This window comes from Nothoprocta perdicaria, unplaced genomic scaffold (genome assembly GCF_003342845.1).
Source record: "Nothoprocta perdicaria isolate Ctin4 unplaced genomic scaffold, notPer1 scaffold_89, whole genome shotgun sequence".
Classification (NCBI taxonomy): Eukaryota; Metazoa; Chordata; class Aves; order Tinamiformes; family Tinamidae; genus Nothoprocta; species Nothoprocta perdicaria.
The window spans coordinates 2885045-2912440 of record NW_020456187.1 but is presented as its reverse complement, the minus strand read 5'-3'; the positions used below and the strand labels follow the sequence as shown (position 1 = coordinate 2912440).

At 40.7% G+C, this 27396-nt stretch overlaps 1 protein-coding gene across 1 annotated transcript in view; it reads left to right on the top strand.

Moving 5' to 3' along the window:
* The window catches only part of CHCHD3 (coiled-coil-helix-coiled-coil-helix domain containing 3), a 66417-nt gene that overhangs the window by 12789 nt on the left and 26232 nt on the right, over window positions 1–27396 (top strand). Inside the window, exon 3 of the mRNA XM_026052456.1 lies at window positions 13953–14037. Coding sequence (XP_025908241.1) covers window positions 13953–14037 — 85 coding nt within the window. The remainder of the gene's footprint in view (window positions 1–13952; window positions 14038–27396) is intronic.

The following is a 27396-nucleotide window of genomic DNA, read 5'->3' as shown; positions in this document are numbered from 1 at the left end:
CCGACACTTTATACAGATATACTTATATATAAGCTATGTATGTTATATTTACTTATAATTTATAACAGATTATGCTGTTGAACTGATTAGCAAAGTGGAATAACTGCTGCTATATTCTGTCATGGCATGTTGCAGCTCTGCTTTGAACGTTAAAATCTTTTATAGGCTTCCTAGGAATTTGCCCAAGAGGATGTGTTTGGGGAAGATGGGGGCAGTTTTCTCCGGAGTGATGCTCCATCTGTGTGGATCTGCTCCAGAACAGTTACAGAGCAAGTCTTTGCCCAACCATCACCTGTACTCTATGCAGAAAGTCCCTTCCCTTCAGAAAGGTCCTGTCTCCTCAGCAGAGTGGGTAATGGTAACTTTTGCTTTCTCTGCCTATGTGAAAACCTACTTGGAAAGATTTTTAGAGCCTTTCTGGAGAGAAAGGAAAGGGGATTTGATGATAGGATTGGCCCTGGAGAGGAGGCCCCAGTCCAGAGCTAATGATCCATTAAGATCTTCCGTGGGAGCATCTGCAACCACAGCTGACGTGAAGTGGATGTTGCCTTAGGGGAATCCTGGAGGGCTCCAAGGCTCCAGAAGAGCGTGTAGCACCATGAGGGGATTGGGCAGAGCTTGGATGAATACCAAGGTGTTTTAAGGAGATGAATGCAGGGAGGCTGCACCTGGTTTTGGGAAGCGCTGGAGCAGGCATGGTGCTGCTGCCTGCTTGGAGCCTGGCAGCTGCAGAGAAGGAAGCGAGTGCAGGAAGGCACCTTTCCCTACAAACATCACTGCAATAGCACAAAGCAGCTGTTGCCCCTCTCCTGAGCAAAACTCAAAGCTGCCTTTTTCAAAATATGATGCCTTAGAAGGTAGCTTTAAGTAATGAAGTAGCTGCAAGTTAGCGATGGTGCCGGTATCAGTGTGCGTTATCAATACAAGATTTGTATCCTGTATTGAAGCAGAATTTTACAGCATTGCTTGGTCTGTGACCCCTCAGGAGGCTGGGACGTCTGTGGATTGTGCCCTGCTATTGCCAAGGTAAGCAGAACTTTCCCCATGAGGGCACTGATGGGCAGTCACTACGTGCATAGCTCTGAGTTAGCCAAAAAATCCCTTTCTCCATTCAAATATTAATGCAAACGTGGGAGAATATAGGGTTATTTTGCATATAAGAGGAACAGAACCTAAATCCACATAAGCGAGCGTATTGTTGGTTGAATTGCTTAATGAAAATACTGGTTTTTAATTTTGGAAATTGGAGAGAATTTATTTCAGCATTGAGTTTATAGCCAGCTTTGGAAATAGCATAAGCAACAGAGAAGGGGTTGAATGTCAGGATGCTGATGAAACTCAATTACCAGCAAATACCAGATTCAGATTATGTTTTAATTGTGTTTGTTTACCTTGCCCTTCCTCCTGTCCCCCCACTGATTATTCTGGTTGCTTTTTCTTTGGATTCTTTTCATGTCTGCTGCAAAGGACAGACTCTGTTATAGTCCTAGATAAGCTCATTTATTGTTACTAATATGTGAGTCTGGATGGAATAAAAAAAAAAAAAAGGTTGAAAAAATACGTGAATACAAATTTATATCTTGTGATCATTGAGTTGAAAAAAATGAGTTTTATTCATTAGAAATATGTACCATCATTTGAACAAGATGCATAATAACAGAATGTGCCATTAATCTTTCTTCCTTTATCCCAGTACCTATTAATGCGAACTCATCCCATTCAGTTACTGCCTATGAGATTTAATTTATCTTTTTATTTATTTGTTTATTTTGGTAGCAGTGTCCATTCTCCAAGCTTTGAAGCACACTTGTATAAAATCAGGACCTCCTGCCCCAGGCGCAGTTGGTATAAGGAGAATGATGATAAAATTCAATGTCTGCTTTGACACCAGATACTTGGAGCTGGTGTTTGCACCAACAGGAAAATAGGAGACTGTCCTCAGCAGGAGCTTTCAGCTCAAAATGAAGAGCAGCTTTGCAAGTCTTGTTCCTGTCCAAAGCTACTGTAATTCAGAGCTGTAATTGGGTAAAATTGACTTTTCCTGTGTCATTAATAGTGTGCATTTGCAGCTGGAGAATCCTCTTTAAAGATAATGGTAGCAGATGAACTAAACATGAAATTTTTGCTATTTATGTAGCCTTGACAGTACAAAGAGTCTCATTTGGGAATGCTGGCCTGTGCAATAATGATTTGTAAATCTTTGCAATTAGTAATGACTTCTAAATGTAAAATTAAAGAGATCTTTCAGTTTACGAACCTTTTTGCCCAGCTATTATGTGTAGAAATACTTGATTATTGCACTGTCCCCTAAGTGGTAGTAGAGGTTCACTGAAATATCTTTGGCAAAAGAATTTTTTAATTTAAGTCTTTCACTGCCTCATCCTCCCCAAGTGAAAACTCAAATGAAGTTGAATTATCGCATCTTCCATATAATGTACTTGATTGCACCTTATTACTTGTATGAGGTATGTCCCATAATAAGATATTTTGTGAAAATTTCTTTCATATTCTGTAGATTTGGTAGTACTTAAACATCTATCATCTAGTTTATTATTTACATGTTAAAAGTTGTGGGCTTGATAGTGAGCTTTGTTGCATTAAAATATATTCTGTGTCAGAAAATATTCAAGTGCTGTATTCAGAATGATCTGAATCTCTTTGGATTTCATCTTGTTCTTTGTATGCAGACTTAAATAATATTGCAAAGGCCTGAGAAAATAAAAGGGATACCTGTAAATTCCCCATACTGTCAGATAAAATAACTTTACAACAGATTTATTAACCAAGACGATCTGAAACTGGAAAGCTCAAATTGTCTTGAAAGAAAACTGTGTGCTTAATCCTATTGAAAGCACAGCAATATATCTTTCATATCACCATTTACAATGTGATTATTTTTAAATGTTGAATTATGGGATCCTCATGCATTTATCTGTTGTATTCAGGAACAAAAGCTGTGTAGTGTTTAGTAGGAAGCACTAGCACAGGCAGCTTAAATATCCAGTCTGTCATATGTAGATTTAAATGTAAGGAGGATTTTGCCAGTAATATTCTAGTAAAGATAAATGTTTCCGTTTGCACATTTGTTTTAAAAAAGAGCATGAAAGCAAATTGCCTTATGGATAAATATTTGCTGAAGCAAAAATATATATGCACGCACAAAAAGTATATATTCACGCACTATGTATATTTATACTTTTAAAGAATACATGTTTTTTGCAAAGGTGGATGAGAAGGCTGGGTTATTAAGAAGATTCACAACTTAGTAAGGGAACTGAGAACGTTTTTAAAAGGTGCTATAAAGCTTCACGGAGTCAGGGTACCATTGCAAAGCATGGTTTCCTAGGACACACAGAAAATAAAAATCAGTTCAGTTTTTCTCTTAACTGGCCCATCTAGCTCAGTTCAGTTCTTGATGGCATATCTAGAAACACGATGGATATTAAGATAAATTGCTCATATGTCATGCTTTTTTCTCTTATACTGCTTCCCTGTGTTTGTCACCTACCTTACGTGTAGCTTAAGCTAAGGCTGTAGATTTTCTCTGTCAAGGGTATATATTCTATGCAAACTATATAGTGCTATATCTGTAAGGTTCTATCTTTATAGATAAAAACTGTATCAAAGAAATTCAATGCAAAAAACTAGTCCAGCTTTCTACGCTGTTCTGTTCCACTAACCTCCCCACTTAGTCTGTGTTGATTCACTGTTGGGGTTATTAACAAGGTCACAATAATAATGGGAAACTAAAAAGAGAATATTCAAATATAACATACCACAAACTTGCTATTTTCAATCTGTCTTATTCTAACATAATTTGATGGTTTGGTCCTCATATTTTCACTGTAAAATAGATAATGTGATATCTCTAGTTATGTGCAGTCCCAATTGCATTGTTTTTGTGTTTATTTGCCCTAGGAGCTTGCTGAGATAGGATAGCAGCTGGCAGCAGTAATGCCACATCTTGCTGATATTCAACAGTTAAGGCAAAATTCTGAGTGTGGGGACAGGCTTTTATGTTGTATTTATGGTTGGTAAAAGTGGCTGTAATTCTGAATTTCAAGAGAAAAGAATTGCTACATGTGTTGGTAGTTAAACTCACGTAAGTCCATGAATAAACTGTTATTTATTTATTTGTCTTTAAATGGTGACCATACCCTGATCTCTGGCTAATAACACATGCCATTGGGAAGTGTCTAATAAGATCACTGCTGAAAGTATCTGTTCTGGCTAAGTTTCCATAGAAATATCAGAAAGGAAGCTCTCTTCTCCAGTCATCATGAAGCTTTCTGAGACCCTCTAAGGGCTTCCTTTTTTTGCTCAAGGAGAAACCTTGAGCAAACCTTGTCTTTGAGGCAAATAACTTATTTCCAGTACCCTAATTCTGGTGCATGATGAGCTGGTTGATATATATGTGTATATATATATGTGTGTGTGTATATATATACACATATATATTTTATTCCATGGAATGTAAGGCATTTTTGATCATATAGTGTTAAAGACTGGGTGGGATATTGTTTGAAAACCACTGAATTTTTTAAAAATAACTGCATAGGAAGGCAATACTGCTTCGCCCCTAGTTGCTAGTATTTGCTCAAATTTCTAGCTTTCTCTTTTATGCTGTTACAGCATATTCAAGCTCCTGAGGAGAGGAAAATACACTGGAAAAATATGTGTAATGATGTCACTGATATTTCTGGTACCATCAAATTTATTGACACAATATATTTGATGACAGGTTAGCACGCAGTGCAATCGTATGGCTTATCTTTTTTAAACCAACAGTCTTACTATTTTTGTCAGTATGCAGTGACTATTTATATGCCATTTTCTTTTAAGAAACATGTTTTTAGGAGTCCAGGATAAGCAGTGACAGTGTTGCTGATACCTAAAACAAACAAACATACGAAATTCTGCCAGGAGATTTTACGCTCGCGAGAGGTACCCGATTGACAGCTCTGACAGGCAGAGGCTTCTGCTTCTCCGCGGTCAACGTGCAGCAGGGCTGGGCGCAGATGGAGCTTCTTGGCACTCATTTAGCAGTGAGGTTAACCTTGACCTGTTTTGGGGTGGGAAAACCTTGTCACATGGTTAGTTGCTTTAGAGACAACTTTGAGAATGCAGGACAGAGATTTTCTTGTCATTTAATTGACCAAGAAATAAACTGAGAGTGTGCGTGTATATGCATATATATTTATATATGTACACACACACACACACGCACCCATATATTTAGCTGAGTGAAATCAATAGCATGTCACTTGAGCACATACTATTTATACAGTTGGCTATATAAGTTGTGGATTTAATACTTTTATCTTTGCGATTCGACTTAGTTACTGTTGGTGTTTGTATTTGGTGCGATATATGGAATTTACGTGTGGTCAAACTGGAGTGTTATTGAATGGCAAAGAATAAACCAAAGGTATTTGCCTGTTTTAATATATGCTTATTATGTGCCTTAGACCAGCATGCAGAGACAAAGGTAGTTGAGTTGGGGAAGAGCTGTTACATATCACACACTTGGAGCTCGATGCTGTGCATGTTCCAGGTGTTAAACCTGGTTGTAATGCTGTGTTTTCCAATTCCATATTTAAGATTGCCAGTGTGCAGCAGGAATCCTCCTTCCGACACCTTCATTCATGTCAATGTCTGCAGGGTGGTGTTTGCTCTGCTGGCTGCTGAGGCAGGTGATGGGTTTGAAGACGGCCCTAAGGAGCACTGGTTAGAGCAGCACTTTGTGTTTGTGCAGCCAGGAGACCTGCCTTGCTGGTCTGAACGGCCTGATGAGACCCAGCCATCGATACGAGATGTTTGAGGTGAATACAAGAAACTCTGCAATGTTCAATTGTGGAATAGTTTTCCTAGTGAAAAAGAAGACAAGCCAGTGAGAAACAGACTTCTGTAGGTTCACCTGGTCAAAAACCTCATGTTTTCTATGCTTTGCTTCAAGGATTAAATGATGCTGTGTCATTTTGGCCTCAAAAAGAGAAATATTAATATCAGCTACTGCATGAAACAGGTTAGGAATTTTCAGTGTGGTTGTGTTGAGCCCCTCATTCTTGGCTGAGCTGAAATAGACGGCAAGAAAAAGGGTCTTTGATTTGAGCTCCTCTTCCTTCTGCAAATGGGATGGCTGCTAAAACACTTTGCTAAGAGAGGTGCTACTTCTGTTGTCATCTATCTGTTTTTACCTATTTTTCCTTTTGCATTCTTTCTATATTCTAGACTCATGCTGGACTTTACCCTTACAGTCTTGTGTCCCTCCACCCCACTACTGTTTGGCCACTGAAGAAGCTTCCTTGGTGGCAAGGACTGAAATATGGTTATGATTGATTTAAAGACCAAGTAAAACATATGATGAAATCACATTATGCTTTCCAGTGTATGCGACTGTTCGTTTCCCAAAGCTGAATTTGTACATCAGTCGTTTCCCACAGACTTACCCAGTCTCCATAAAATTATTACTCACGTGCAGACTTTACAGTGTCTGTGTTCCCTTTGCTTGTGCTTTCTCATCTCCCTTTATTCTTAACCTGTTTCTAATTCATGACTGCAATTTACCACTCGCTTTATAACTACATGCTTTTCTTAACAGCCTTCCTGAGTTCCTGTGTGAAAGATGAACTGAATCACCATGTTTTTCACCCACTATCTTGCTGATGCACTCGGCAATGTGCTAATTTGAAAACTGTCGCTGATGTTTTTTCTAGCTCCGTTTAAATGATTTGTTTCCTATGGAAATGAGACTTTCTGTTTTTATGTATTTCTTCCACTTCACTCTTCTGCATTTGCATCCAAGTTACTTGACTATAACGATTTGAGTTTTCCTTCGTTGTGCCCATTTATTTCAGGGCAGAAGTAACTGGTACAGCCTCAAATGTATTGCTGAGCTCCTTGAGTGGAGGGACAGTGTGACTGTTGGTCAGACTGTTCAGAAGCTCCTTCATTAGTTGGTGTGTAGTAGTTTGATGGATTTATCTTTACCCTAGTGCTTGCTAAAGCTTTGCAATTAAGTGAAATCCGGAGCATAGCAGTTGGAAAACCCAGTGTCTGGATTAGCAGCATGTAAGAGCCTTGTCCCCATCCCTGCTAACCACCCAGAGAATCAACGTGGTGGTCTGAAAGCTGAAAAGGAGGCTGAGGGAGCTGGACTTGCTCCACATGGGAGATGTGGCTTCAAGGGCATCTACCAGCAGCTCTCCAGGACCTACCATGAAGCTGTCGAGAAGATAGAGCCAGAATCTGCACAGTAGTGCATAGCTGGAGGCTAAGAAGCAGTGGGCATAAACAGGAGCAAGAGAGTCCTGACTTCCTTTAAGAGGGGAAAAAAGATTTCACCAAGAGGATAGTGAAGCCCAGGAGTAGTTTCTCTAGAGGGATTGTGAGTTTTTATGTGTTAGGAAGTGTTATTTTTTTTTGTAACAGCAAATGCTTATCCCCTTATGCATGGAGGAAGCTGGTGGTGTTGTGGCCTTCCAAGAATTTGCTCTTTGAAGGTCATCTCGTTCATAGCTGTTAGCAAAGTGGAATGAAAAGGGAGAGTGGGACTGGTTCATTTTCCTTTCTTGTAAATCCACTCTCTGAATATTGTTCAGCTAAGTATTTTCTAAAACATGTTTGATTGTATCAAACGTAAGTGCCTTTTCATTAATAACTTAATGCACCTGCCCTTTCAAGAGGTTTTAGTTAAGATAGCTGGTAATAAATGTGCTTTCCGTTAATGAATTTTTTGAAATTGCAGGACTACTAGACAGATTGCTAGCTGTGCAAGCTAAAGGTTATTTCACTAATTTTTACCTAATGTGTGATGTTTGCAGCTTTGGGGGCTGCCTTCTTGCTATAATTTTAGTGTCGTGCTTATTTTTTTTCCTAGAAAACAGCTGCTTCAGAGTGAAGAAAATGTTGTGCATTTAGATGTTGTGACTAGTGTGGCCAGCAAGGGTAGGAAAAAGTGGAGGAAGGTCCTACGGGAGGCCACCAAATTGGATGTATCCTTACTCATCCACTGGTAGTGAAAGGGCTGGCTGCTTGCAATAAGAGTTGCAATCAGTGGAGAAGAATAAGCAGCTTTATGAGAATGTGGGGCAAATGTTTGCTGTCCTTGCGTGGGCAAAATAATGTGAAGAATACAAGCAGATATTTAATTTGTAAAAACTCTATGGGAAAGTTTCTACATTAGCAAGGAAGTAGCTTGTAAAATGGCAAATATGACACACACATAACCACGTGAATGGGAAAATTAAATACTGACTGCACTGCTTTTCTTTGTTACTAATTATGAAAAGCTTTTTTCCCCCTAATCCTTTATTAGGGATCAGAGTTCACCTAGGAGATAAGATTGCTATCTACTTCTCAAGAATTGTGGTCGTCTTATGAAACGATTGGCTTGGCCCTCATCCTGCTGGTGGATGGCTATTCAGCATCACAAGGAAAAACATGGATTATAGGTCTGCACCCTCAGTAACAGTCAGGAGGATGTGTAAGCTCTGGGTACCCTTCTCGCCTCAGTCCTCATCGATTTGTCCTCATAATTATTCAAAGCCTTTGGGGCTCTGGGAAAGTCATCAAGTGTATGTTTTCTTAATCATCTGATTTTGAAGCACAAGTGGAGAATCAATACTAAGGGTTAAACAAATGGCTTTGTGCAATGTGGGTTTTATTGTCATTGAAACCAGTGCTTTTTGCTGTGTTCTGTAGTCCAGAGGAAGGCTGTGTCTGTGAGAATGGTTCCCAAAACCTGCTTCCTAGAGCTTGCACCTGAATAAAAATGTTGGAGTATTTTGTGTTTGTATGGGAAAGGATCAGTGGAAAAGTGTTGTGATATGGCAAAGGGGATCATGCTGTTAGGCTTTCATAACTGCCAATTTAATTTGCATTCTTAAAACAAAACAAATTTATACTGCAAGGTACCTTCAGATCCAGTCCCTCCCTTTGCCTCTCGTGCGCCCATCTGAAAGACGTGTGGTTGCCTGAAATGATTTGATAGCAAAGTGGAGAAAATGCTCTGCAGTTTTATAATTTTTATTCTTTTGGAAGTTGCCTGTCATCTTTCCAATGGGAATGGCTGTTAAAAGGTAGTTTTTGGCCAGTGGATGTGCACTGGATCTAACTTAAGGCTTTGTGTTCTTGCCTTGTTTTTGCCCTTCTTGTCCTGTTCCAACGTTGCTCTAATGCTTTGCTTTAAAGGTAAAAGAAGCTCCCCTACCCCATCTGACTGAACATATGTATTATCTTGTCCTTCAAGTGCATGGAAATGTCTCCTAAAGAGTCTGATTAGACTAAATACCATTTGGTGAATTTTTCTTAAAAATGCTTTCTGTTCGTGGGGGCAGGAAACGCACGATGCATTTGCACTGTAATACTGGACATAAACGACTATCTTTCAAACCTTCCCAAAGGAGTGGGCAGAAATATATATTTGTGCATGAAAAGAGATGCATAAAAATATATATTGAGTGTGCAGCGCTGTTTCCTGCAGCACTTCGGTCACTTTAATCCCTTTGCCCCTGCTGCTAGATCCGGCCTGTGCTGCTGCTCGTGTTCTTGTTTCCATTATCTGGAGGAGAATAACGCTCATCAGACGCCCATCAGGATCCCCACTTCACATGCTAAGAAAGCAGAGTGATTTCTGGTTATTGCACGGTGGCTTTTTCAGGAGAGTTCCCATTACTGGCCATCTATCTAAATTGTCTTGCAATATGAACAGTGCATTAGGCTGTTCACACTGAGGAAGCAGGAAAGTGGCCTTCACTTTAGGCCCTTTTAGAGGGAACGTATTGAAGACCTGGGATGTGAGGGTGATCTTCTTAAATAATAATAATTACCAAAAAATCTTTCAAGTTTGTATGCCCTGGCACACACTTAAAATGAGGTTTGCACAGATTTAAGAATCTTGAAGTTCTGGGCTCCCCAGGACAAGAGGGACGTGGAGCTTCTGGAGAGGGGCCAGCGCAGAGCGACAGGGCTGAGGAAGGGCCTGGAGCAGCTGTGGTGTGAGGAGAGGCCGAGCGAGCGGGGCCTGTTGAGCTGGAGAAGAGGAGGCCGAGAGGGGAGCTGGTCAGTGTGTGCAAGCAGCCGAGGGGAGGATGGAGGGAGGAAGGGCCAAGCTCTTGTGGGTGGTGGCCAGTGGCAGGCCAAGGGGCCCTGGGGCCAAGCTGCAGCGCAGGCAGCTCCACGTGGCCGTGAGGAAGAGCTTGTTTGGTGGGAGGGTGCCCGAGCCCTGGCCCAGGCTGCCCAGGGAGGCTGCGGAGGCTCCTGCTCTGCAGATCTGCCAGCGCGCCGGGATGCGCCCGGGTGCCCCGTGCTCTGGGTGTCCCTGCTGGAGCAGGGGCTGCCCTGGGGGAGCCCTGGGGGTCCCTTCCAGCCTCAGCCATCCTGGGATGGGGCGAAGAGGTTAAAATAGTGTGTGTTTGTGGGGGGAGGGGGGGTTGGGGGGGGTGGAGGTAGGTAAATAATTTCGGTGACTGCTGTATATTTACTGCCTCCAGATCCTGATAATTTGAATAGTCCTGTGCCTGTCTTATTCTAACATTCACTAATAACTGTTGTTAGGTGTCTGTTTTTAGTATCATGCAGTCTGACTTAAAATCCTATCACAGGGGATTTTTATTGCCTTTCGCCTAGAATCAATTCTGATTTTTCTAATAAATTAACTTTTCTTTAAATGTCTTTTCTCCTAGAACAATTCCCCTGTGCTTGTACAATTGCAGTTTTTACTGAAACCTCATAAATTTCTCATTTGGGAGCTACCCAATTATATCTTACAATAATTCTATTGGATAATCTATAGCTCTGCTTTTATTCCCTATTAGTACTGGGCTGATCAATGTGTAACCTAATTGATTGTTAAGGTCAAATGGTCTATGTCTTTATTGGCTGATGCCTGAATTTTACATCTTATTACATCTTAAAGGGTCACGCTATGGTCTGCTGAACTTTTTTTACTCATTTTTGCACATCAGAACAATAAAGTTCACGACATAAATGCTAGCGAGCAATGTACTGAAGCAGCATTTCATGTATTCTCAAGCGCAGCATTGAAAGGATATGAAATATTGAAGTATCTGGCTTGAATGGAATTGCAGCCTCTGATGCTGCTTTTTCACGTTGTTCTGTAAGGTAGTTGCCATCTGAAATAAATTCTATGGCTTTGTGACAGCTTAATTATTTCAAAGTGTGCAAATGCAGAACCTGAACTGCTCTGATTTTGTCCTGTGACATTTGCTGACGTGTAGGGGGAGTTTGATAAGAGCTGCCCGATATAAACACGTTCCTCTTCTGGAGACCGAGCTGATGTTGCACTTCACTGGAATACTGGTTGGGCAGAGAGGAACCTCATGAGGTTCAATAAGGACAAGTGCAGGGTCCTGCACCTGGGGAGGAATAACCCCAGGCATCAGTACAGATTAGGGGTCGACCTGCTGGAAAGCAGCTCCACGGGGAGGGACCTGGGAGTCCTGGTTGGCACCAAGTTAACCATGAGTGAGCAGTGTGCCCTCGTGGCCAAGAAGGCCAATGGGATTCAGGCCTGCATCAGGAGGAGTGTTGCCAGCAGGTCAAGGGAGGTGATTCTGCCCCTCTACTCAGCTCTGGTGAGGCCGCACCTGGAGTACTGTGTGCAGTTCTGGGCACCCCAGTATAGGAGGGACGTGGAGCTTCTGGAGAGGGTCCAGAGAAGGGCAACCAGGATGATTAAGGGAATGGAACATCTCTCGTATGAAGAGAGGCTGAGTGAGCTGGGCCTGTTTTCTCTGGAGAAGAGACGGCTCAGAGGGGATATGATTAATATGTCTAAGTTCAGGAAGGGAGAATGCAGGGAGGAAGGGGACAGGCTGTTCTCACTGGTGGCCAGCGACAGGACGAGGGGTAATGGCCACAAGCTGAAGCACAAGAAGTTCCGTCTCCAGGTGAGGAGCAACTTCTTTACTGTGAGGGTGACAGAGCAGTGGAACAGGCTGCCCAGGGAGGTTGTGGAGTCTCCTACTCTGGAGGTTTTCCAAACCCGCCTGGATGCTACCCTGTGTCACGTGCTCTAGGTGTGCCTGCTTGAGCAGGAAGGTTGGACTAGAAGATCTCTAGAGGTCCCTTCCAACCTTAAATATTCTGTGAATCTGTGAATACATGGACATACATGGACTCAAATCCTGCAGTCCTTCCATCCAAGGAGGGTATAAATGCCAGAGGTCCCACTCTTTGGCCTAACAATTTAAGCATTTTGGCTCTGGGAACGGAGGCTCACAGTGCTGCTCCAGGGCCTCCACGAGCATCTGGCTACTGACAGTTGTTTAATGCTCCCTCCGTGCACAAATACCTAGCACAAATGGGAGGGCTGAGGCGACTGCTTATTTTTAATTGCTTGTTGTCTTACATTGCCTCAAAATGTAGTTTTTGAGTTGTTTTAGTTACCTGAACAAGTGTTTTTGTTCATGTTTCTGAATGCAAAGCAGGGAGTTGCTTCACCTGTGTGCATTTAATGTCTGTTTTCTGCTTAAGTGATGCCCATTAATGATTTGGAAGCTTGACTACGTGCCTTTATAGCCCTATATAGTAGAATTTGTGAAAGGTGTTAAAGTCAAATGCTGTATCCAAAGAAGATATCCCTCTGGCACTGGAGTACTAGAATACCCCAGAGTTAGTGTGGTCCAGCTTGGCTAGTGTGAGCTGGAGCTAAACTGAAGTTTATACTGGTAAGAAACGTGGCTATAATTACTTGCTTTTAATCTCATTCTCTGTGCACTTCAGGAGGTGTCTTTTCCTCCTAAACCAAACTCCCCATTGCTGACTGCTGCAAATCAACACTTGGTGCAAAGCTCCAGCTCTTCCACCAACATTGCATAATTTTGGATAATGTTTTTTTCCCAAATGGAAAGTAGGGCTGTTATATACTGGATTTCTCCCTCTTTTTGATTTCTGTTGTGTAGATGTCAAGTTGCATGTAGATGGATGTAGAAATAGGCGAAAGTGTTTTTTCAGGTTGAAACAACCTTTCAATGTGGTTTCTTAGGGAAATGATTAATAGAAGTTACAGCAATAAAATACGCTTCAAAGGAAGCAATAGCTGGGTTTCTCATCTGCTTGAGTCAGATTCTTTCAAAAACAGCTACCTGTAAATGAAGAGAATTACGCCGATCCCACTCGACATTAAGTATTAGTAAGTTGCCTGACTAACTGCTTGAATGTCAAAATGAGTTGGGAATGGACCTTTTATGTGTGTTTGAAAATCTTATTAAATGAGTTTTTGCAGTCGCAGTTGTGTCTTTCAAACTTGTAGAATTAGCAGGTCTCCGGCTTTCCTGCACTTGTGTGGAAAAGTTTAATTCCTCGTTTGGAAGAGAATTTCTTTGCTTCTCTCCTTTCTCTGCTCCTAGCCAGACTTTGGGCTCATTCATTTAAAATAGCCTCAATGAAGAAAAGACTTTTTCCCCGTCTGCTTATTCGAACGAAATTAGAAGCAATTAAGGCAAACGAGTTTTCTCTAAGCAGTAGAAGCTGAAAGTATTGCTATCTGCAGTGTTGTAAATGCTCTGTTGTGAGGACCAAAATGTGCATATGAAAATACTTGAAGAAATACATGAGAACATATTTCCATCAATTCCATATGAATAAGAAGTAGTAGTTTGAGACCTCATTAATGAGGTTCCAGGTTTCCTCCAGATTTTCATTTATAAAGGTATGTTTATTATGTGGAGGATATATTTAATTTGATATATTTTGTGTTTTTTTTCCATATTTGAAAGAAACTTTGAAAAATTTAATAGTAATTTCTGAAAGTTTTATAGTGCTGTATATCAACATTTGAAAGGTGTTTAAATCACAGAAAGGTGCTTGGCTGTCTTATAGAAATAAGAACATTGATGTAATAGAACACAATTCTGTGATTCTTTTTCTTGTAATTAGAAATATGTTGTGTTCTATTAACCTTCCCTATAATTTTATTTTAATTGCAGTTAATGAAGAAGAGCTAAAGAAAAGAATAGCTGAAGAGTTGGCGCTAGAACGAGCAAGGAGGGATTCAGAAGCCCAAAAGAGAAGGTTTGTTTGTGTGTGTTGATAATATTTAAAACACAAATATAGCTTTATACTTTTATTACTCTTTATCTGCCCGTTGTAAGCAGTTGAAACACTTGCCTCAGGAAGAAATGGGAAGTAAGACCTTTTTGTTATCATGCGAATACTCGTGTTGAATACATGTTAAAACCACAAATTAACTGAAATTCCCTTGTACGAGCTGACATAAAATTTTGGTCTAAATCCCTTTTGACCTTATGAGTTTGACTTTTTGTAATCTTTTAAGCTGTATCTCAGTTGATTTCTCTTGAGTCCAAAAAAAATCCCTTTCCTGTGTAGAGATAGATATAGCTGGGGAGCAAAATGGAGGTGGGTTATTTATAACCCCTCTGTTTGATCAAAAGGTAAATTTTACCAGCTGTAGAAATGCTGGATGTTTCTGTGTGCTGCAGTATGTTCTGAACTGCTTTACTAGTTAGTACAGCAGAGTTCTTTGAAGATAAACTACTGTATTAAGCAGCTTACTAGTAAAAATCCCTTTTGATATCCTTTTTGAATAATGAAACATTCCTTTTTTATATGCATCTTTTTAAAAGATTGTAGTTACTGTAAAAATGCAGTAGTGAGTAATAAGGAATGCAGTTGGATGCAGCTTTTCTAGAATATTTCTGCAGTTTTAATTAGGATATTGTAGAATTATTAGAACATAAAATACTCCAGTTTAAACTTAAAATCAAGCTTGGCTGTATGCTGAGTTTTCTACTTGTGTTTTAATTCATACTCAATGATTTCCTCTATAAAGATAGTATGACACACAATATAAATATTAACCTACATACTGTCCTCCCTTCTGAGAATGGAAATAAAGGCTCATTATGATGGATTATAAAAATTAGAATATAATTAGTACTACTAAAATTGTCTGCATATATCTCAGTTGTTTCTTACACATGATTATATTATTATTTAATTGAATTAGGTTGATGGACTATATAATTAGATAGTACTGTATAAATGTCCCAGAAAAAAAGAATCGGGACTTCTTTGAATTAGCAGTAATGGAAATCGATACGGAATAGTGAAATCCCTTCTTTGAACTGGGTTTTCACAGGAAACCTTGCATTATATTTCAGCTTAATCTTGACTGCTCGTGAGTTCATTTAAAGGTGCTTACGGCATGGAAATGTGCTGTGTGACTTCATTATTTTTTTCCAGTTGACACTCTTCGGTAATTATCGTTAAGCATTTCATAATTCAGCTTGCCCTGTTTGTGCCTTGCTCTGCAAAAGGTGGAGAGCAGGTTTGCTTTGTCACATACGTGAATTTATATTTTGCAAAGACTTGTCCTGGCAGTCTTTCCATTATTTGGCTGAGGACCAGTGAGGAAGATGTTCTATATTAAATGGATGACATGAGGTCTTTTTGTTGTCTCTAATTTGAAGAATCTGTGCGTTTGGAATTTAAAATATCAAAATAAAAAGAAAAAAATCAATTACAAGCAACAAAATGCAAATATTAAATCTTACTAGCAACTTTTAACCTTTTTTTTAAACAGTGAACATAAAGATTTCTCATTATACTTTCTACACAGGATATGAGAGAAACAAGTTTTTAAGGATAGTACTGGAGTCAACTTTAAAAGATGCAGATGTTTCCTAGCTCTTAATTCAGTTTTTGTCATTTTCATTCCAGTTGAAGGTCTGCATTTTAAAAACACTCCAGGAACACTGCAGCAAATCTGAAGCATGGGATTTTCAGCAGTTCTAGTCCACATTTTTGATGGATGAAATGAGCACTGCTCTAGGAGTGGATTATTGTTGCTCAGGTTCGACGTAGTTACCCCTTTTCTTTTATTCTAGCTAAGAATAATTTATATATATATATATACACACACACAATAATAATAATAATAATAATAATAATTTCCTCGTGGTGCAGGGACATGAGAATGTCCATGCAGTATCATCTTTGTGAGTCTGAATCCATCCTTTTTGCCAGAGAAAAATGCAGTCCTGCCATACAACCCCCTATATCAGTCTTCCAGCCCCCCATGCATTTCCAGCATTAATATAACTTGATCATTACTGGACATCAGCTTTGGAGTGAGCGCTTGTTGAAGTGCTACGTGTATCTTGTTAGCTTAAATATTTCAGCAGTCTTGCAGGTCTATCCAATGCGAGGAATCCTTTGGTAAGATAAACAAGGGAAAAAAGTACTCTTGACTATGGTTATTTGAACTCGGATTATCCTTTAACATTTTAATTTGATAACCTACTTTTCCTTGTTGGCATTTCAGTAAGACACATACTAATGAGACATCCAGACTCTTTAAGATGTCATGTTTCTGAATAAGCTTAATGACATTTTTACAAAGATGGTGTATTTTGCATGTCTACATTTTCATTCCTTTTTTTGCAAGAATTTTCCCAATCTTAAATTAACAGAGAAAAGACTTTCAAACATGTAAATCTCTAAAGCTTGCAGAAGTTGGTTGTGTCTGATCTCAACTACCTAATGTCTAATTTTGATAATGTTTCTATATGACCACGCGCTGTCATCCGATTGCAGCTGATATTTTGCTCATTTCTGACTTGTGTTTGAATGATTTTTTAGTTTTAATGTGATGTATGATTTATTCACACATACCCAGTAGAGGTGGGCTACTTTTCCTATATAAAGTTAGGATCTGTGCTTATTAATGGGATTAGAGTTAAAGACTGACTCTTCAGCTTGTGCTCTAATACTGTTAAGCCGTTCCTAATGCTTGGATCATCCAGCTTTTGTTTGAAAGATTGTCGACAGTTATACATAAAATAATGCTTTAGACCCAGCCTTAGTCTACAGTGATATATACCAGATTTCTAAATTTATTTCAGTATGCTTCCTCCTGTACAATAATCTCTTTTTTTTCTGTATGTATAGTTGGATATTTGAATATGGTTAGAAACCTGTATGCCCCTTTGCTAAGAAGATGATGCTTTCTTGTGCTTTGGGCTCTTTGGTAATCAACTGGAAAACAGGAGGTCCTTGAGAGCTTAAATTTTCTCACAAATAGTAGTAAGTTCTTTTATACAGAATTTTCTTTCTCCAGAAAGTCTGTGGAATTTATCAAAACATGGGAAGTTGATATGTGAGTAAATAGCTGCTCTTCTGAGTCTTAACTTGTTCTCTCACTTAGCCCAGCAATTGTTTCTGTCTTTTTCTTTTTTGAACACTTTAAACATTTCATCTTAAAAGTATTTTCATTTAGGGAAATTAATCTGATTGTTATTAGATTGCAACAGAATTTGGAGTGACAGTGTTAGACACTGACCAGATGATATTTTGGAGCTATAGTCTTGGGATAATACTCTGGGAAATTTACACTCTGTAATACCATCAGTATTATGGAAGTATTAATAATATTATTATCATTGGTAATATTAGAAAGCTTTCTCATGTTCTAAACAAATGTAACGGAAAGGAATTACACATTTTTTCCACCTTGAGGGAAAAATAGCCTTAATATTTCCACAATATGTTTTGCAGTTTGATATGATGGTATTTATTATTCCTCTAATATAACCGAGAAACTCTACTTTATTGCTATAAGATTCGTCCTTACTGGAATCAGAGAGTTTAGTTAATGAAGTGTACAGCTTATTAAGAGATTCCTTTGGGGATCTTTCCAGGGCTTTCTGGGTGTGTTTTCTTTACTGCATCTAGTGTGCATGGTCCTGTGGTTCTACTGTAGAAGATAAACTTTTGCCTCCTCTGAAGTACATCCCCAAATGGCTTCTGTAAAATTCTGCAGAAAAAGGAGCCTTAAAAATGAGAGATCAGACATAAAGACCTTGAGTAGGAAAAAGAATGGAAAGCAAGGAAACAATAGTTCTTGTTACAGCTTTTTGTCACTAAGTTCTTTGTTATTATATAGGATAAAAATAGAATAAGTCATGAAGCTAGTTACTTGCCATAATGTGTGATTTTTCTTTTTCTTTTTTTGCAAAGTAAGTAAATACCTGAACTTATTAGCTGTTCACATTTCTTCCTGAGGTGTAGTTCTGCAAATATACATCCTTATTTTGGTTTTTGCCACAGCTGTTGAACTTCAGTCCTTTTGTTTGCTGTGGCAGGAAGAGCTAGTCTGAAATTATTGCTGCTAGTATTTTCCAGGTAATATCTTTAAAGTAACGAGGAGCATTTGTCTTGATAGCACAGGAGGTGGCCTGCACCATGCCAGATGGTGCCGTGGCTCATGAACTTCAGCGGCGAGAATCTGCTTCTAGTCAGCAAGATGGATCTGCTCCATTGAAAGCAGCACAGCTCAGTGGACCAGCATGTATGTCCCGGGACAGTATGGCAGGAGTAAGTTAGCACTAGGGATCACTAAGTAGCAAAATGCACATTTACAATGCAGAAAAAATGGAATTAAATTGACGGGGTTTATTGCTAAGCGATCGACTTTATGAATCATGAAATTTTCAGGTTTTCCAGTTTTTGGTGCCGTGTCTCCATCTCTGTTGGGCTTGATCTAATCCACCTCTTGCTGCAAGAACGTGGTGCCTGGAACTGCTGCTCTGTTCCTGTCACACTAACTTTGTTGTTGGAAATAAAATAGTTTATTTATCTGAGTGCACAGTACGATAGCACTGGTGCTTAACAACTCCCTTTGTTTTGAGGAGTTAACATTGTTGTGAAAGGCTGATACAGAAAAGATCTGTTTTGGGGAAGCAAAAGTGAGCAGGATCCGACACCATCAGCATGAGGATAGAATTTTAGCTGCTATTAACCTCTTTGGAATACCAGATCCCTCCCCTTAAATATTCCCCCCAAAATCTCTGAATGAGGCAAAAAGTGGAAAATCTGAAGTGGAACGAAGATGTGAAGATTAAGATTTTTAATTTTGGAAATAATTTTGGAAATCATTTAGCTTAAGTTAATTATTTTGGAATTTTACTTCTCCTCCTCCCAACCTCACTTTTTAATGTGTTTTTCTGGTTCTTCTCCCTCCATCCATCCCCCATATGATTTGGCACATGGCAAATATTAATTATAATTGGATTGAGATGTTTTTGCAGAATGTTAGTGCATAACAGTCACAACTATATTGCAGGAAGTTTATTTAAGTCTGCAATATACACACAATTCAAGCCTTCCATAAACAAATAGCACGTCAAGCGCATGTTCCTGTGCACGTTGCTGGGGTCTGGCTGTTCCAGGAGACCGGAATGGTTGTTTCCCGTGTGCTCAGTTGTACTTGGATATATTAAATCTCCTGTGATGGCAAAACTTGTTTCTTAGAGAAGTGCTCTCGTGAATAGGAATTTTAAAGCATGGAGAGGCTTCAAGTCAGTAGTATTTTGGTTTTCTAGTCTGCCTTAAGATGCTACAGACATGATAAAGGTAGACATGTACTTTCATAGGGAGCAACAATGAGTTTTGAAATGTTGCTCAATCTTTTTAATAAGAATTCTGAAATATGCAGACTTTTTAATAATAAAAAAACCCTTAAGCCTAAAAAACTTAAAGATCCTCTTAAGACTGTTAAGAGGTTCTCTTAAGAAGAGACCTGATCAATGTGTGCAAGCAGCCGAGGGGAGGATGGAGGGAGGAAGGGCCAAGCTCTTGTGGGTGGTGGCCAGTGGCAGGCCAAGGGGCCCTGGGGCCAAGCTGCAGCGCAGGCAGCTCCACGTGGCCCTGAGGAAGAGCTTGTTTGGCAGGAGGGTGCCCGAGCCCTGGCCCAGGCTGCCCAGGGAGGCTGCGGAGGCTCCTGCTCTGCAGATCTGCCAGCGCGCCGGGATGCGCCCGGGTGCCCCGTGCTCTGGGTGTCCCTGCTGGAGCAGGGGCTGCCCTGGGGGAGCCCTGGGGGTCCCTTCCAACCTCAACCACTCTGGGATTCTGTGGAGTTGTTGGGATCCCATACCCTATATTGGCTGCTGCTTGTTCTTGTGTATACCCCATCACTAGAAACACCCATTACTTTGTGATGCCTTTTGATAATTCCCAGATTTTGCCAAGCTTTACTGCCCTGGTCTCCCGTGACTTCTTTGCTAAACTCTTTTGTTTTGAGAGCCACATGAAAAATGCTATTCTTGAATAATACAGATGATGGATTTTCAAGGGTTCCCCGGTAATGAATTGCCGAGGTCCGTTCTGCTCGGTGAGCCGGGCTCCATATGGTGTGGTCTTTATCTATCATTAGCTGCATAACGTACTGCAACCTCTGTATCCTAAACATCCTCATCCATTTAGAGAAAGATCTTCCCAAACTGTAAATCAGCTTTTAAAAATATGTACACAGTGGTGCGCGAAGGTGGCTCTCGGTGGTAGGTTATTAGATTGCAGCCATTAGTTTCTTGCTCTTTTTTTCCTGTGCTTAGTGCAGGGTCCCTGCGTAACCGCAATGAGCTCCTCAGTTTAATTGATGCTCTGATGTGTCTGAGTGCCTCTCTGTGACCTGCTTTTGTCCTGTCTCAGCAGTACATTGCACAGACGACAGCGTCTTCAGAAAACTTCTCGGAGGGGACAACCCTTTGCAGGAGAGTTCAGCTAATTCACGAATGAAATATAATGTGGAAGAGGAGTATTGGAAAAGAACCCTTTGGGAAGCTACGCAGGAAAAAAAATGCTATATTAAAATCAATATTTGGGCTTGACCCCTCTTGTGGCACTGTATATTTTAAAGCTTTCTATTGATTTCTCTTTTAATAATATGTTTATTTTAGTTACTGGCATAAGTCTGTAAAGTGGAAAGAATGAAATGATTTATGTACAATATTCGTGTTACATTTTACTACGTTATTTTAATTTACGCAGGCTGTATTAATCTTTCTTCAGTTCACATGGCTAGTGCATTGAAAGTGGAGAAAACTTTGGAAGTAGATCTCCTTTTGTTAAATGATTATATTTTCCCCGGTAATTACCGATGTTAAATTGGAAGACCTGCTTTTTCTTGCCATGTTCCTCTCATGGGGGACAAAAAGCTGCTTTTATTAGTCAGAAAAATAGTTTATAGTCTAGTATTTTTTGACAGGGACTCCTTGATGATACTTTGATTAAGTGTAAAACCAGGTAAGAATACATGATCACTATTGCTTACTTACAGGTTGGAAAACTGAATACAATTATTTCTTTTTTTTTTTCCTGAAAACTAAAAAAAAAAAAAAAAAAAAGTTTAGTATTTTCTGGCACCATGGACCTTTCTGCCCTTAAAAAGCAAATACCTGATCAGTATTTACATTTACAAATATGAGGAACTGTCACTCCAGACTTGCACCAGAGGTGCATCTGCTCCCTTGCTTGGGCAAGGGTTTCACAAATTGAGTATTTTACGAAGAGATTGGAAATATTTTTTAAAATATAGAAAATTAAAACTATTTCTATGGCAAAAAAAGATTAAAAAATGGCAGCTTGGTACCTGTAAAAAAGATGGAAAAAGTGATCAAAGTTTGGCATCTCTTCCCCTTAATGCCTTAATCCCACCCCCGTCCTAGTCATACCTTCCCTGCAAGCAATATTACTGAGATCTGGAGAATTACAAGATAATACTTCCCTGACACAGGAAAAGGAGGGAATAATCAGAGTCAGCCTGGGTCAACGCTATCCCATTACAGGCAAGGGAAGAAAGCAAGAGAAAATACGAAGACATTTGAGGCTATTTCGCACATTTGAGTGCAGACTCAGCTACAGAGCAAGTAGGATGGTCAGGTGAGATAGTGCAACGGACCCCTCTTTGCACAGAACGGCTTCGTCGTGGAAGCTTAAGTGGCTTTTTGCATGGCAATTGGCTGTTTCTTTTCATAACCTTAAAAGTTTAGGATCAAGGAAGCATAAAAAAGTCTCAAGTCATGTAGATTATGAAGCTGAGCAGGTTTGGAAATCAGGCTCAGAGAAGCCTCTTTCATTTTCTTACTGCTTTCTGGGAAGAAAAAGCAGCATTTGGCAATGGCAGAGTTACTCCCCAGGATTTCTGTTATTGGTCTCTATTAATACCATTATGTCTGGTTCAATACCATTATGTCTGGTTCAAAGTGTATACAGAGATGAATCTCAGAGACAGGAAGTAAAAATAGTAGAAAGCACTGTTATAATTCACTGCTACCTATATGTCACGGAATGAGTGGTGGCAGGGGTGAGTGACAAATGCACTTCACTCGTATGAAAGAAATAATAACAGGATCTATTAATATGGACAATGATTTCACAAGATTCTATGGCAAGGTCACTNCGCCGGGATGCGCCCGGGTGCCCCGTGCTCTGGGTGTCCCTGCTGGAGCAGGGGCTGCCCTGGGGGAGCCCTGGGGGTCCCTTCCAACCTCAACCACTCTGGGATTCTGTGGAGTTGTTGGGATCCCATACCCTATATTGGCTGCTGCTTGTTCTTGTGTATACCCCATCACTAGAAACACCCATTACTTTGTGATGCCTTTTGATAATTCCCAGATTTTGCCAAGCTTTACTGCCCTGGTCTCCCGTGACTTCTTTGCTAAACTCTTTTGTTTTGAGAGCCACATGAAAAATGCTATTCTTGAATAATACAGATGATGGATTTTCAAGGGTTCCCCGGTAATGAATTGCCGAGGTCCGTTCTGCTCGGTGAGCCGGGCTCCATATGGTGTGGTCTTTATCTATCATTAGCTGCATAACGTACTGCAACCTCTGTATCCTAAACATCCTCATCCATTTAGAGAAAGATCTTCCCAAACTGTAAATCAGCTTTTAAAAATATGTACACAGTGGTGCGCGAAGGTGGCTCTCGGTGGTAGGTTATTAGATTGCAGCCATTAGTTTCTTGCTCTTTTTTTCCTGTGCTTAGTGCAGGGTCCCTGCGTAACCGCAATGAGCTCCTCAGTTTAATTGATGCTCTGATGTGTCTGAGTGCCTCTCTGTGACCTGCTTTTGTCCTGTCTCAGCAGTACATTGCACAGACGACAGCGTCTTCAGAAAACTTCTCGGAGGGGACAACCCTTTGCAGGAGAGTTCAGCTAATTCACGAATGAAATATAATGTGGAAGAGGAGTATTGGAAAAGAACCCTTTGGGAAGCTACGCAGGAAAAAAAATGCTATATTAAAATCAATATTTGGGCTTGACCCCTCTTGTGGCACTGTATATTTTAAAGCTTTCTATTGATTTCTCTTTTAATAATATGTTTATTTTAGTTACTGGCATAAGTCTGTAAAGTGGAAAGAATGAAATGATTTATGTACAATATTCGTGTTACATTTTACTACGTTATTTTAATTTACGCAGGCTGTATTAATCTTTCTTCAGTTCACATGGCTAGTGCATTGAAAGTGGAGAAAACTTTGGAAGTAGATCTCCTTTTGTTAAATGATTATATTTTCCCCGGTAATTACCGATGTTAAATTGGAAGACCTGCTTTTTCTTGCCATGTTCCTCTCATGGGGGACAAAAAGCTGCTTTTATTAGTCAGAAAAATAGTTTATAGTCTAGTATTTTTTGACAGGGACTCCTTGATGATACTTTGATTAAGTGTAAAACCAGGTAAGAATACATGATCACTATTGCTTACTTACAGGTTGGAAAACTGAATACAATTATTTCTTTTTTTTTTTCCTGAAAACTAAAAAAAAAAAAAAAAAAAAGTTTAGTATTTTCTGGCACCATGGACCTTTCTGCCCTTAAAAAGCAAATACCTGATCAGTATTTACATTTACAAATATGAGGAACTGTCACTCCAGACTTGCACCAGAGGTGCATCTGCTCCCTTGCTTGGGCAAGGGTTTCACAAATTGAGTATTTTACGAAGAGATTGGAAATATTTTTTAAAATATAGAAAATTAAAACTATTTCTATGGCAAAAAAAGATTAAAAAATGGCAGCTTGGTACCTGTAAAAAAGATGGAAAAAGTGATCAAAGTTTGGCATCTCTTCCCCTTAATGCCTTAATCCCACCCCCGTCCTAGTCATACCTTCCCTGCAAGCAATATTACTGAGATCTGGAGAATTACAAGATAATACTTCCCTGACACAGGAAAAGGAGGGAATAATCAGAGTCAGCCTGGGTCAACGCTATCCCATTACAGGCAAGGGAAGAAAGCAAGAGAAAATACGAAGACATTTGAGGCTATTTCGCACATTTGAGTGCAGACTCAGCTACAGAGCAAGTAGGATGGTCAGGTGAGATAGTGCAACGGACCCCTCTTTGCACAGAACGGCTTCGTCGTGGAAGCTTAAGTGGCTTTTTGCATGGCAATTGGCTGTTTCTTTTCATAACCTTAAAAGTTTAGGATCAAGGAAGCATAAAAAAGTCTCAAGTCATGTAGATTATGAAGCTGAGCAGGTTTGGAAATCAGGCTCAGAGAAGCCTCTTTCATTTTCTTACTGCTTTCTGGGAAGAAAAAGCAGCATTTGGCAATGGCAGAGTTACTCCCCAGGATTTCTGTTATTGGTCTCTATTAATACCATTATGTCTGGTTCAATACCATTATGTCTGGTTCAAAGTGTATACAGAGATGAATCTCAGAGACAGGAAGTAAAAATAGTAGAAAGCACTGTTATAATTCACTGCTACCTATATGTCACGGAATGAGTGGTGGCAGGGGTGAGTGACAAATGCACTTCACTCGTATGAAAGAAATAATAACAGGATTTATTAATATGGACAATGATTTCACAAGATTCTATGGCAAGGCCACTTATTATTCACTGCATGGAGGCTCAAGATAATACACAATTATCTTGGGATACCCTCCCGTTGGGTCACGAGGTTCAGATTGGACCCCCTTGCTTTCCAGGCTCCTTCGGAGAGGAGTCTGGGTGCGGCTGGATCCAGTCCTAGTCCCAGACCTGGTCAACGGTTCATGACTAAGGGTTCTTGTGCACAGTTACAAAGTAAAGTTAAAGAGAGAGAGCGCGCTATGTTCACTTACCACAAATTTGTTGTGGGAAGGGGGGTCTCTCAACCTCGAGGAGTAACCTTGAGAGGCGTCCCTGCYCMAGGGGAGATCCTGSTGTGCAGGCCGCAGCCGTGTCAGGAGAGCTCAAAGGGCTCTCGGGCTGTCCRCATATTTATAGGATAAGATGATTGACTTATAGTCATTCTTTCATTTCAGAGGCCCATTGGCTAGTGCACTAGCCTTACCTCCCCTTTTGGATGCAGCCTGTGTTATGATTAAGTTTTTGGTAATCAATTGTCATTCTCCACTTGCCATCCGGCTTCTTGACAGGCCACACAGAATCATTTAATCCCTAATGATTCTGCTTGCAGCTTGTTCAAAACACTAATCTGTGCTCCAGTATCAATCAAAAATTCTAGACTAAATCTTTTTGGACCAACAGGAATTGATATATAGGGTTCTTTGGTTTTGGACCACTGGAAAACATGTATCATGCGGGTTGGGCGGCCCGCATGATCCCAATCCGCATTGTTTGTTTTTTTGACCTCCTCAACTCTTCTCTTAGAGGCGCAAAGGGATTGTTTGTTCTTTCAGAGGCGGGGGGAGAGGGGGAGTTGTGCTGTCCACCTGAAGGAGGAGATTCAGTTACTTTACGTTCCAAGATTTCTACCAATTTTCTGATGCAGCTAGGGGATTGCCCCTGCAGCATAGCGCAGGGCACCCCTAAGGCTAGTGCTTGTCGCCATAAATCGTTGCGCAGAGGGCTGTTCATTTGATTTACTGGTGTCGGCAGACCCTGAAAGGGTCCCGGCTCATGTTTTGGATATGACTGACCCTCCAATTTGCTTGTGTGAAATACCTTCCTACCTCTCCCTAATTGTTCTGACTGAGTCTCAAAGTGGGACCACGCCATCTCTCGTCCATAACTCACCATGTCATGTAACAGATCTGCCCAAGTAGGGACGTGTATGGGGGGTGTGTGAATGTTGTGATCGTTATGCTCTTGGGCCCTAATGACCCTTTCCTTCAAATTTTGCATATATATCTTTGCCGTGTCAGGCAGACCCTTAATAAGGGGCCTTAGATGGACTGGGTTTACTGGAGCCATTAACGGAACATCAGAATGTCCTCGGTCATACATTGCCTGAATGCAAACAGCTTTCTGCATTGCTTCTGATAATCCAGACAATCCCCTAAATTTGATAACTAGTGGCTCACCTCTTTCTCTGGGGTCTATTCCCCCTGCCCAGTAAGCAACTTGAGCGGTAATAGATCGATTATCATCTGGGAACCCCTCCTCTAGAAACACTCCTGGTCCCCAGAAGCCTAAAGATTCTTCTCTAACAATATCCTGTCACCACCTGAAAGAGAAACTCTCCACAAATATTCAGTTTTGGTTTCCCCAGGTTTTCTTGAAAATTTGGTCTGCAGTTTTCCTAATTCTGAACCTGAAAAAGGAGTGGTCCAAACTGTGGTGCGGGGATTCCGACCTTGGGGTCCTTCAGATGTTTCGGTCTTTATCAGCGGTCGAACAGCCACTAGATGTGAGGATTCTTCTTCTATCTCTTTATCTGGATCTCCCCATATGTCTCCATCCCAGTCTTCAGGCTCCGTGTTAGTGATTAATTTTCTGATTTGCTGCATATTAGGGGGTCGAGGTGCCTGCATCAACATTGTTTCAATTCGCTGTTCCAATAATTGGGTACGTCTCTTTTCCTTCTCTAATTCATACTGCAAGTGTTGAATTTCCAATTTTTTACTTTGATAGTCTAATTTCAATTTCTCACTTACTTTATAGTCCTTCTGTGCCTGAATTAAGCAACCACCCAGAATGGCACAAATAACACCCTTGCCTTTGCCATCCTTAAACTTAGCATGGCATTCCTCCATTCTTTGCAAAACCTTTTCAGGATCTGACCAATTATCTCTGGCGGAATTTTCCCCACCTTCTGAGGGGCCACATTTCTGTCTCCGTAGGAATTCCTTTATCGACATCCTACCGACTATGTCAGAGCCTCTGGAGATTGCTTAGGGATGCCATGGGGCTTCATCACCCCAGAGCTAAGGGGCCCCCTTGTAAAGGCCTTGATGGGCTCTTGTGGGCTCGTGAGGGCTCATAGCAGCATTTAGGGCTTCTGCAATCTCCTAACGACTTGCACGGGTCCATTCAAACTTGCAGGGCCTCAACAGGCTCCTGTGCGCTAGTACGTGCATGTTAGAAACCTCGAGGGCCTCCCGCAGGGATGTGTGGGCTTGTAGGGGCCTCGGCAGGCTGGTGTGGGCTCTCATGGGCCCCTACAAGCTTATAAAGGCCCCTGTAGGCTCCTGTTGCACGCAAGGGAGTCGTCTCCAGAGGCTVCKGAYGCTCCSGGAGATACTTTGGWTCTGCGTCAGGAAGGGGGACACACGGATGCGCAGGAAGGAGCAGAGCTGCTTATGGGTTTTCTCCTGTCTTTGTCTCCACACTGTCCCATGCAGGACAGGAGGGGCAGGGCAGGAGAGGGCAGTGGGTCCTGGCCTTTCCTGGAGGGCCTGCGGAG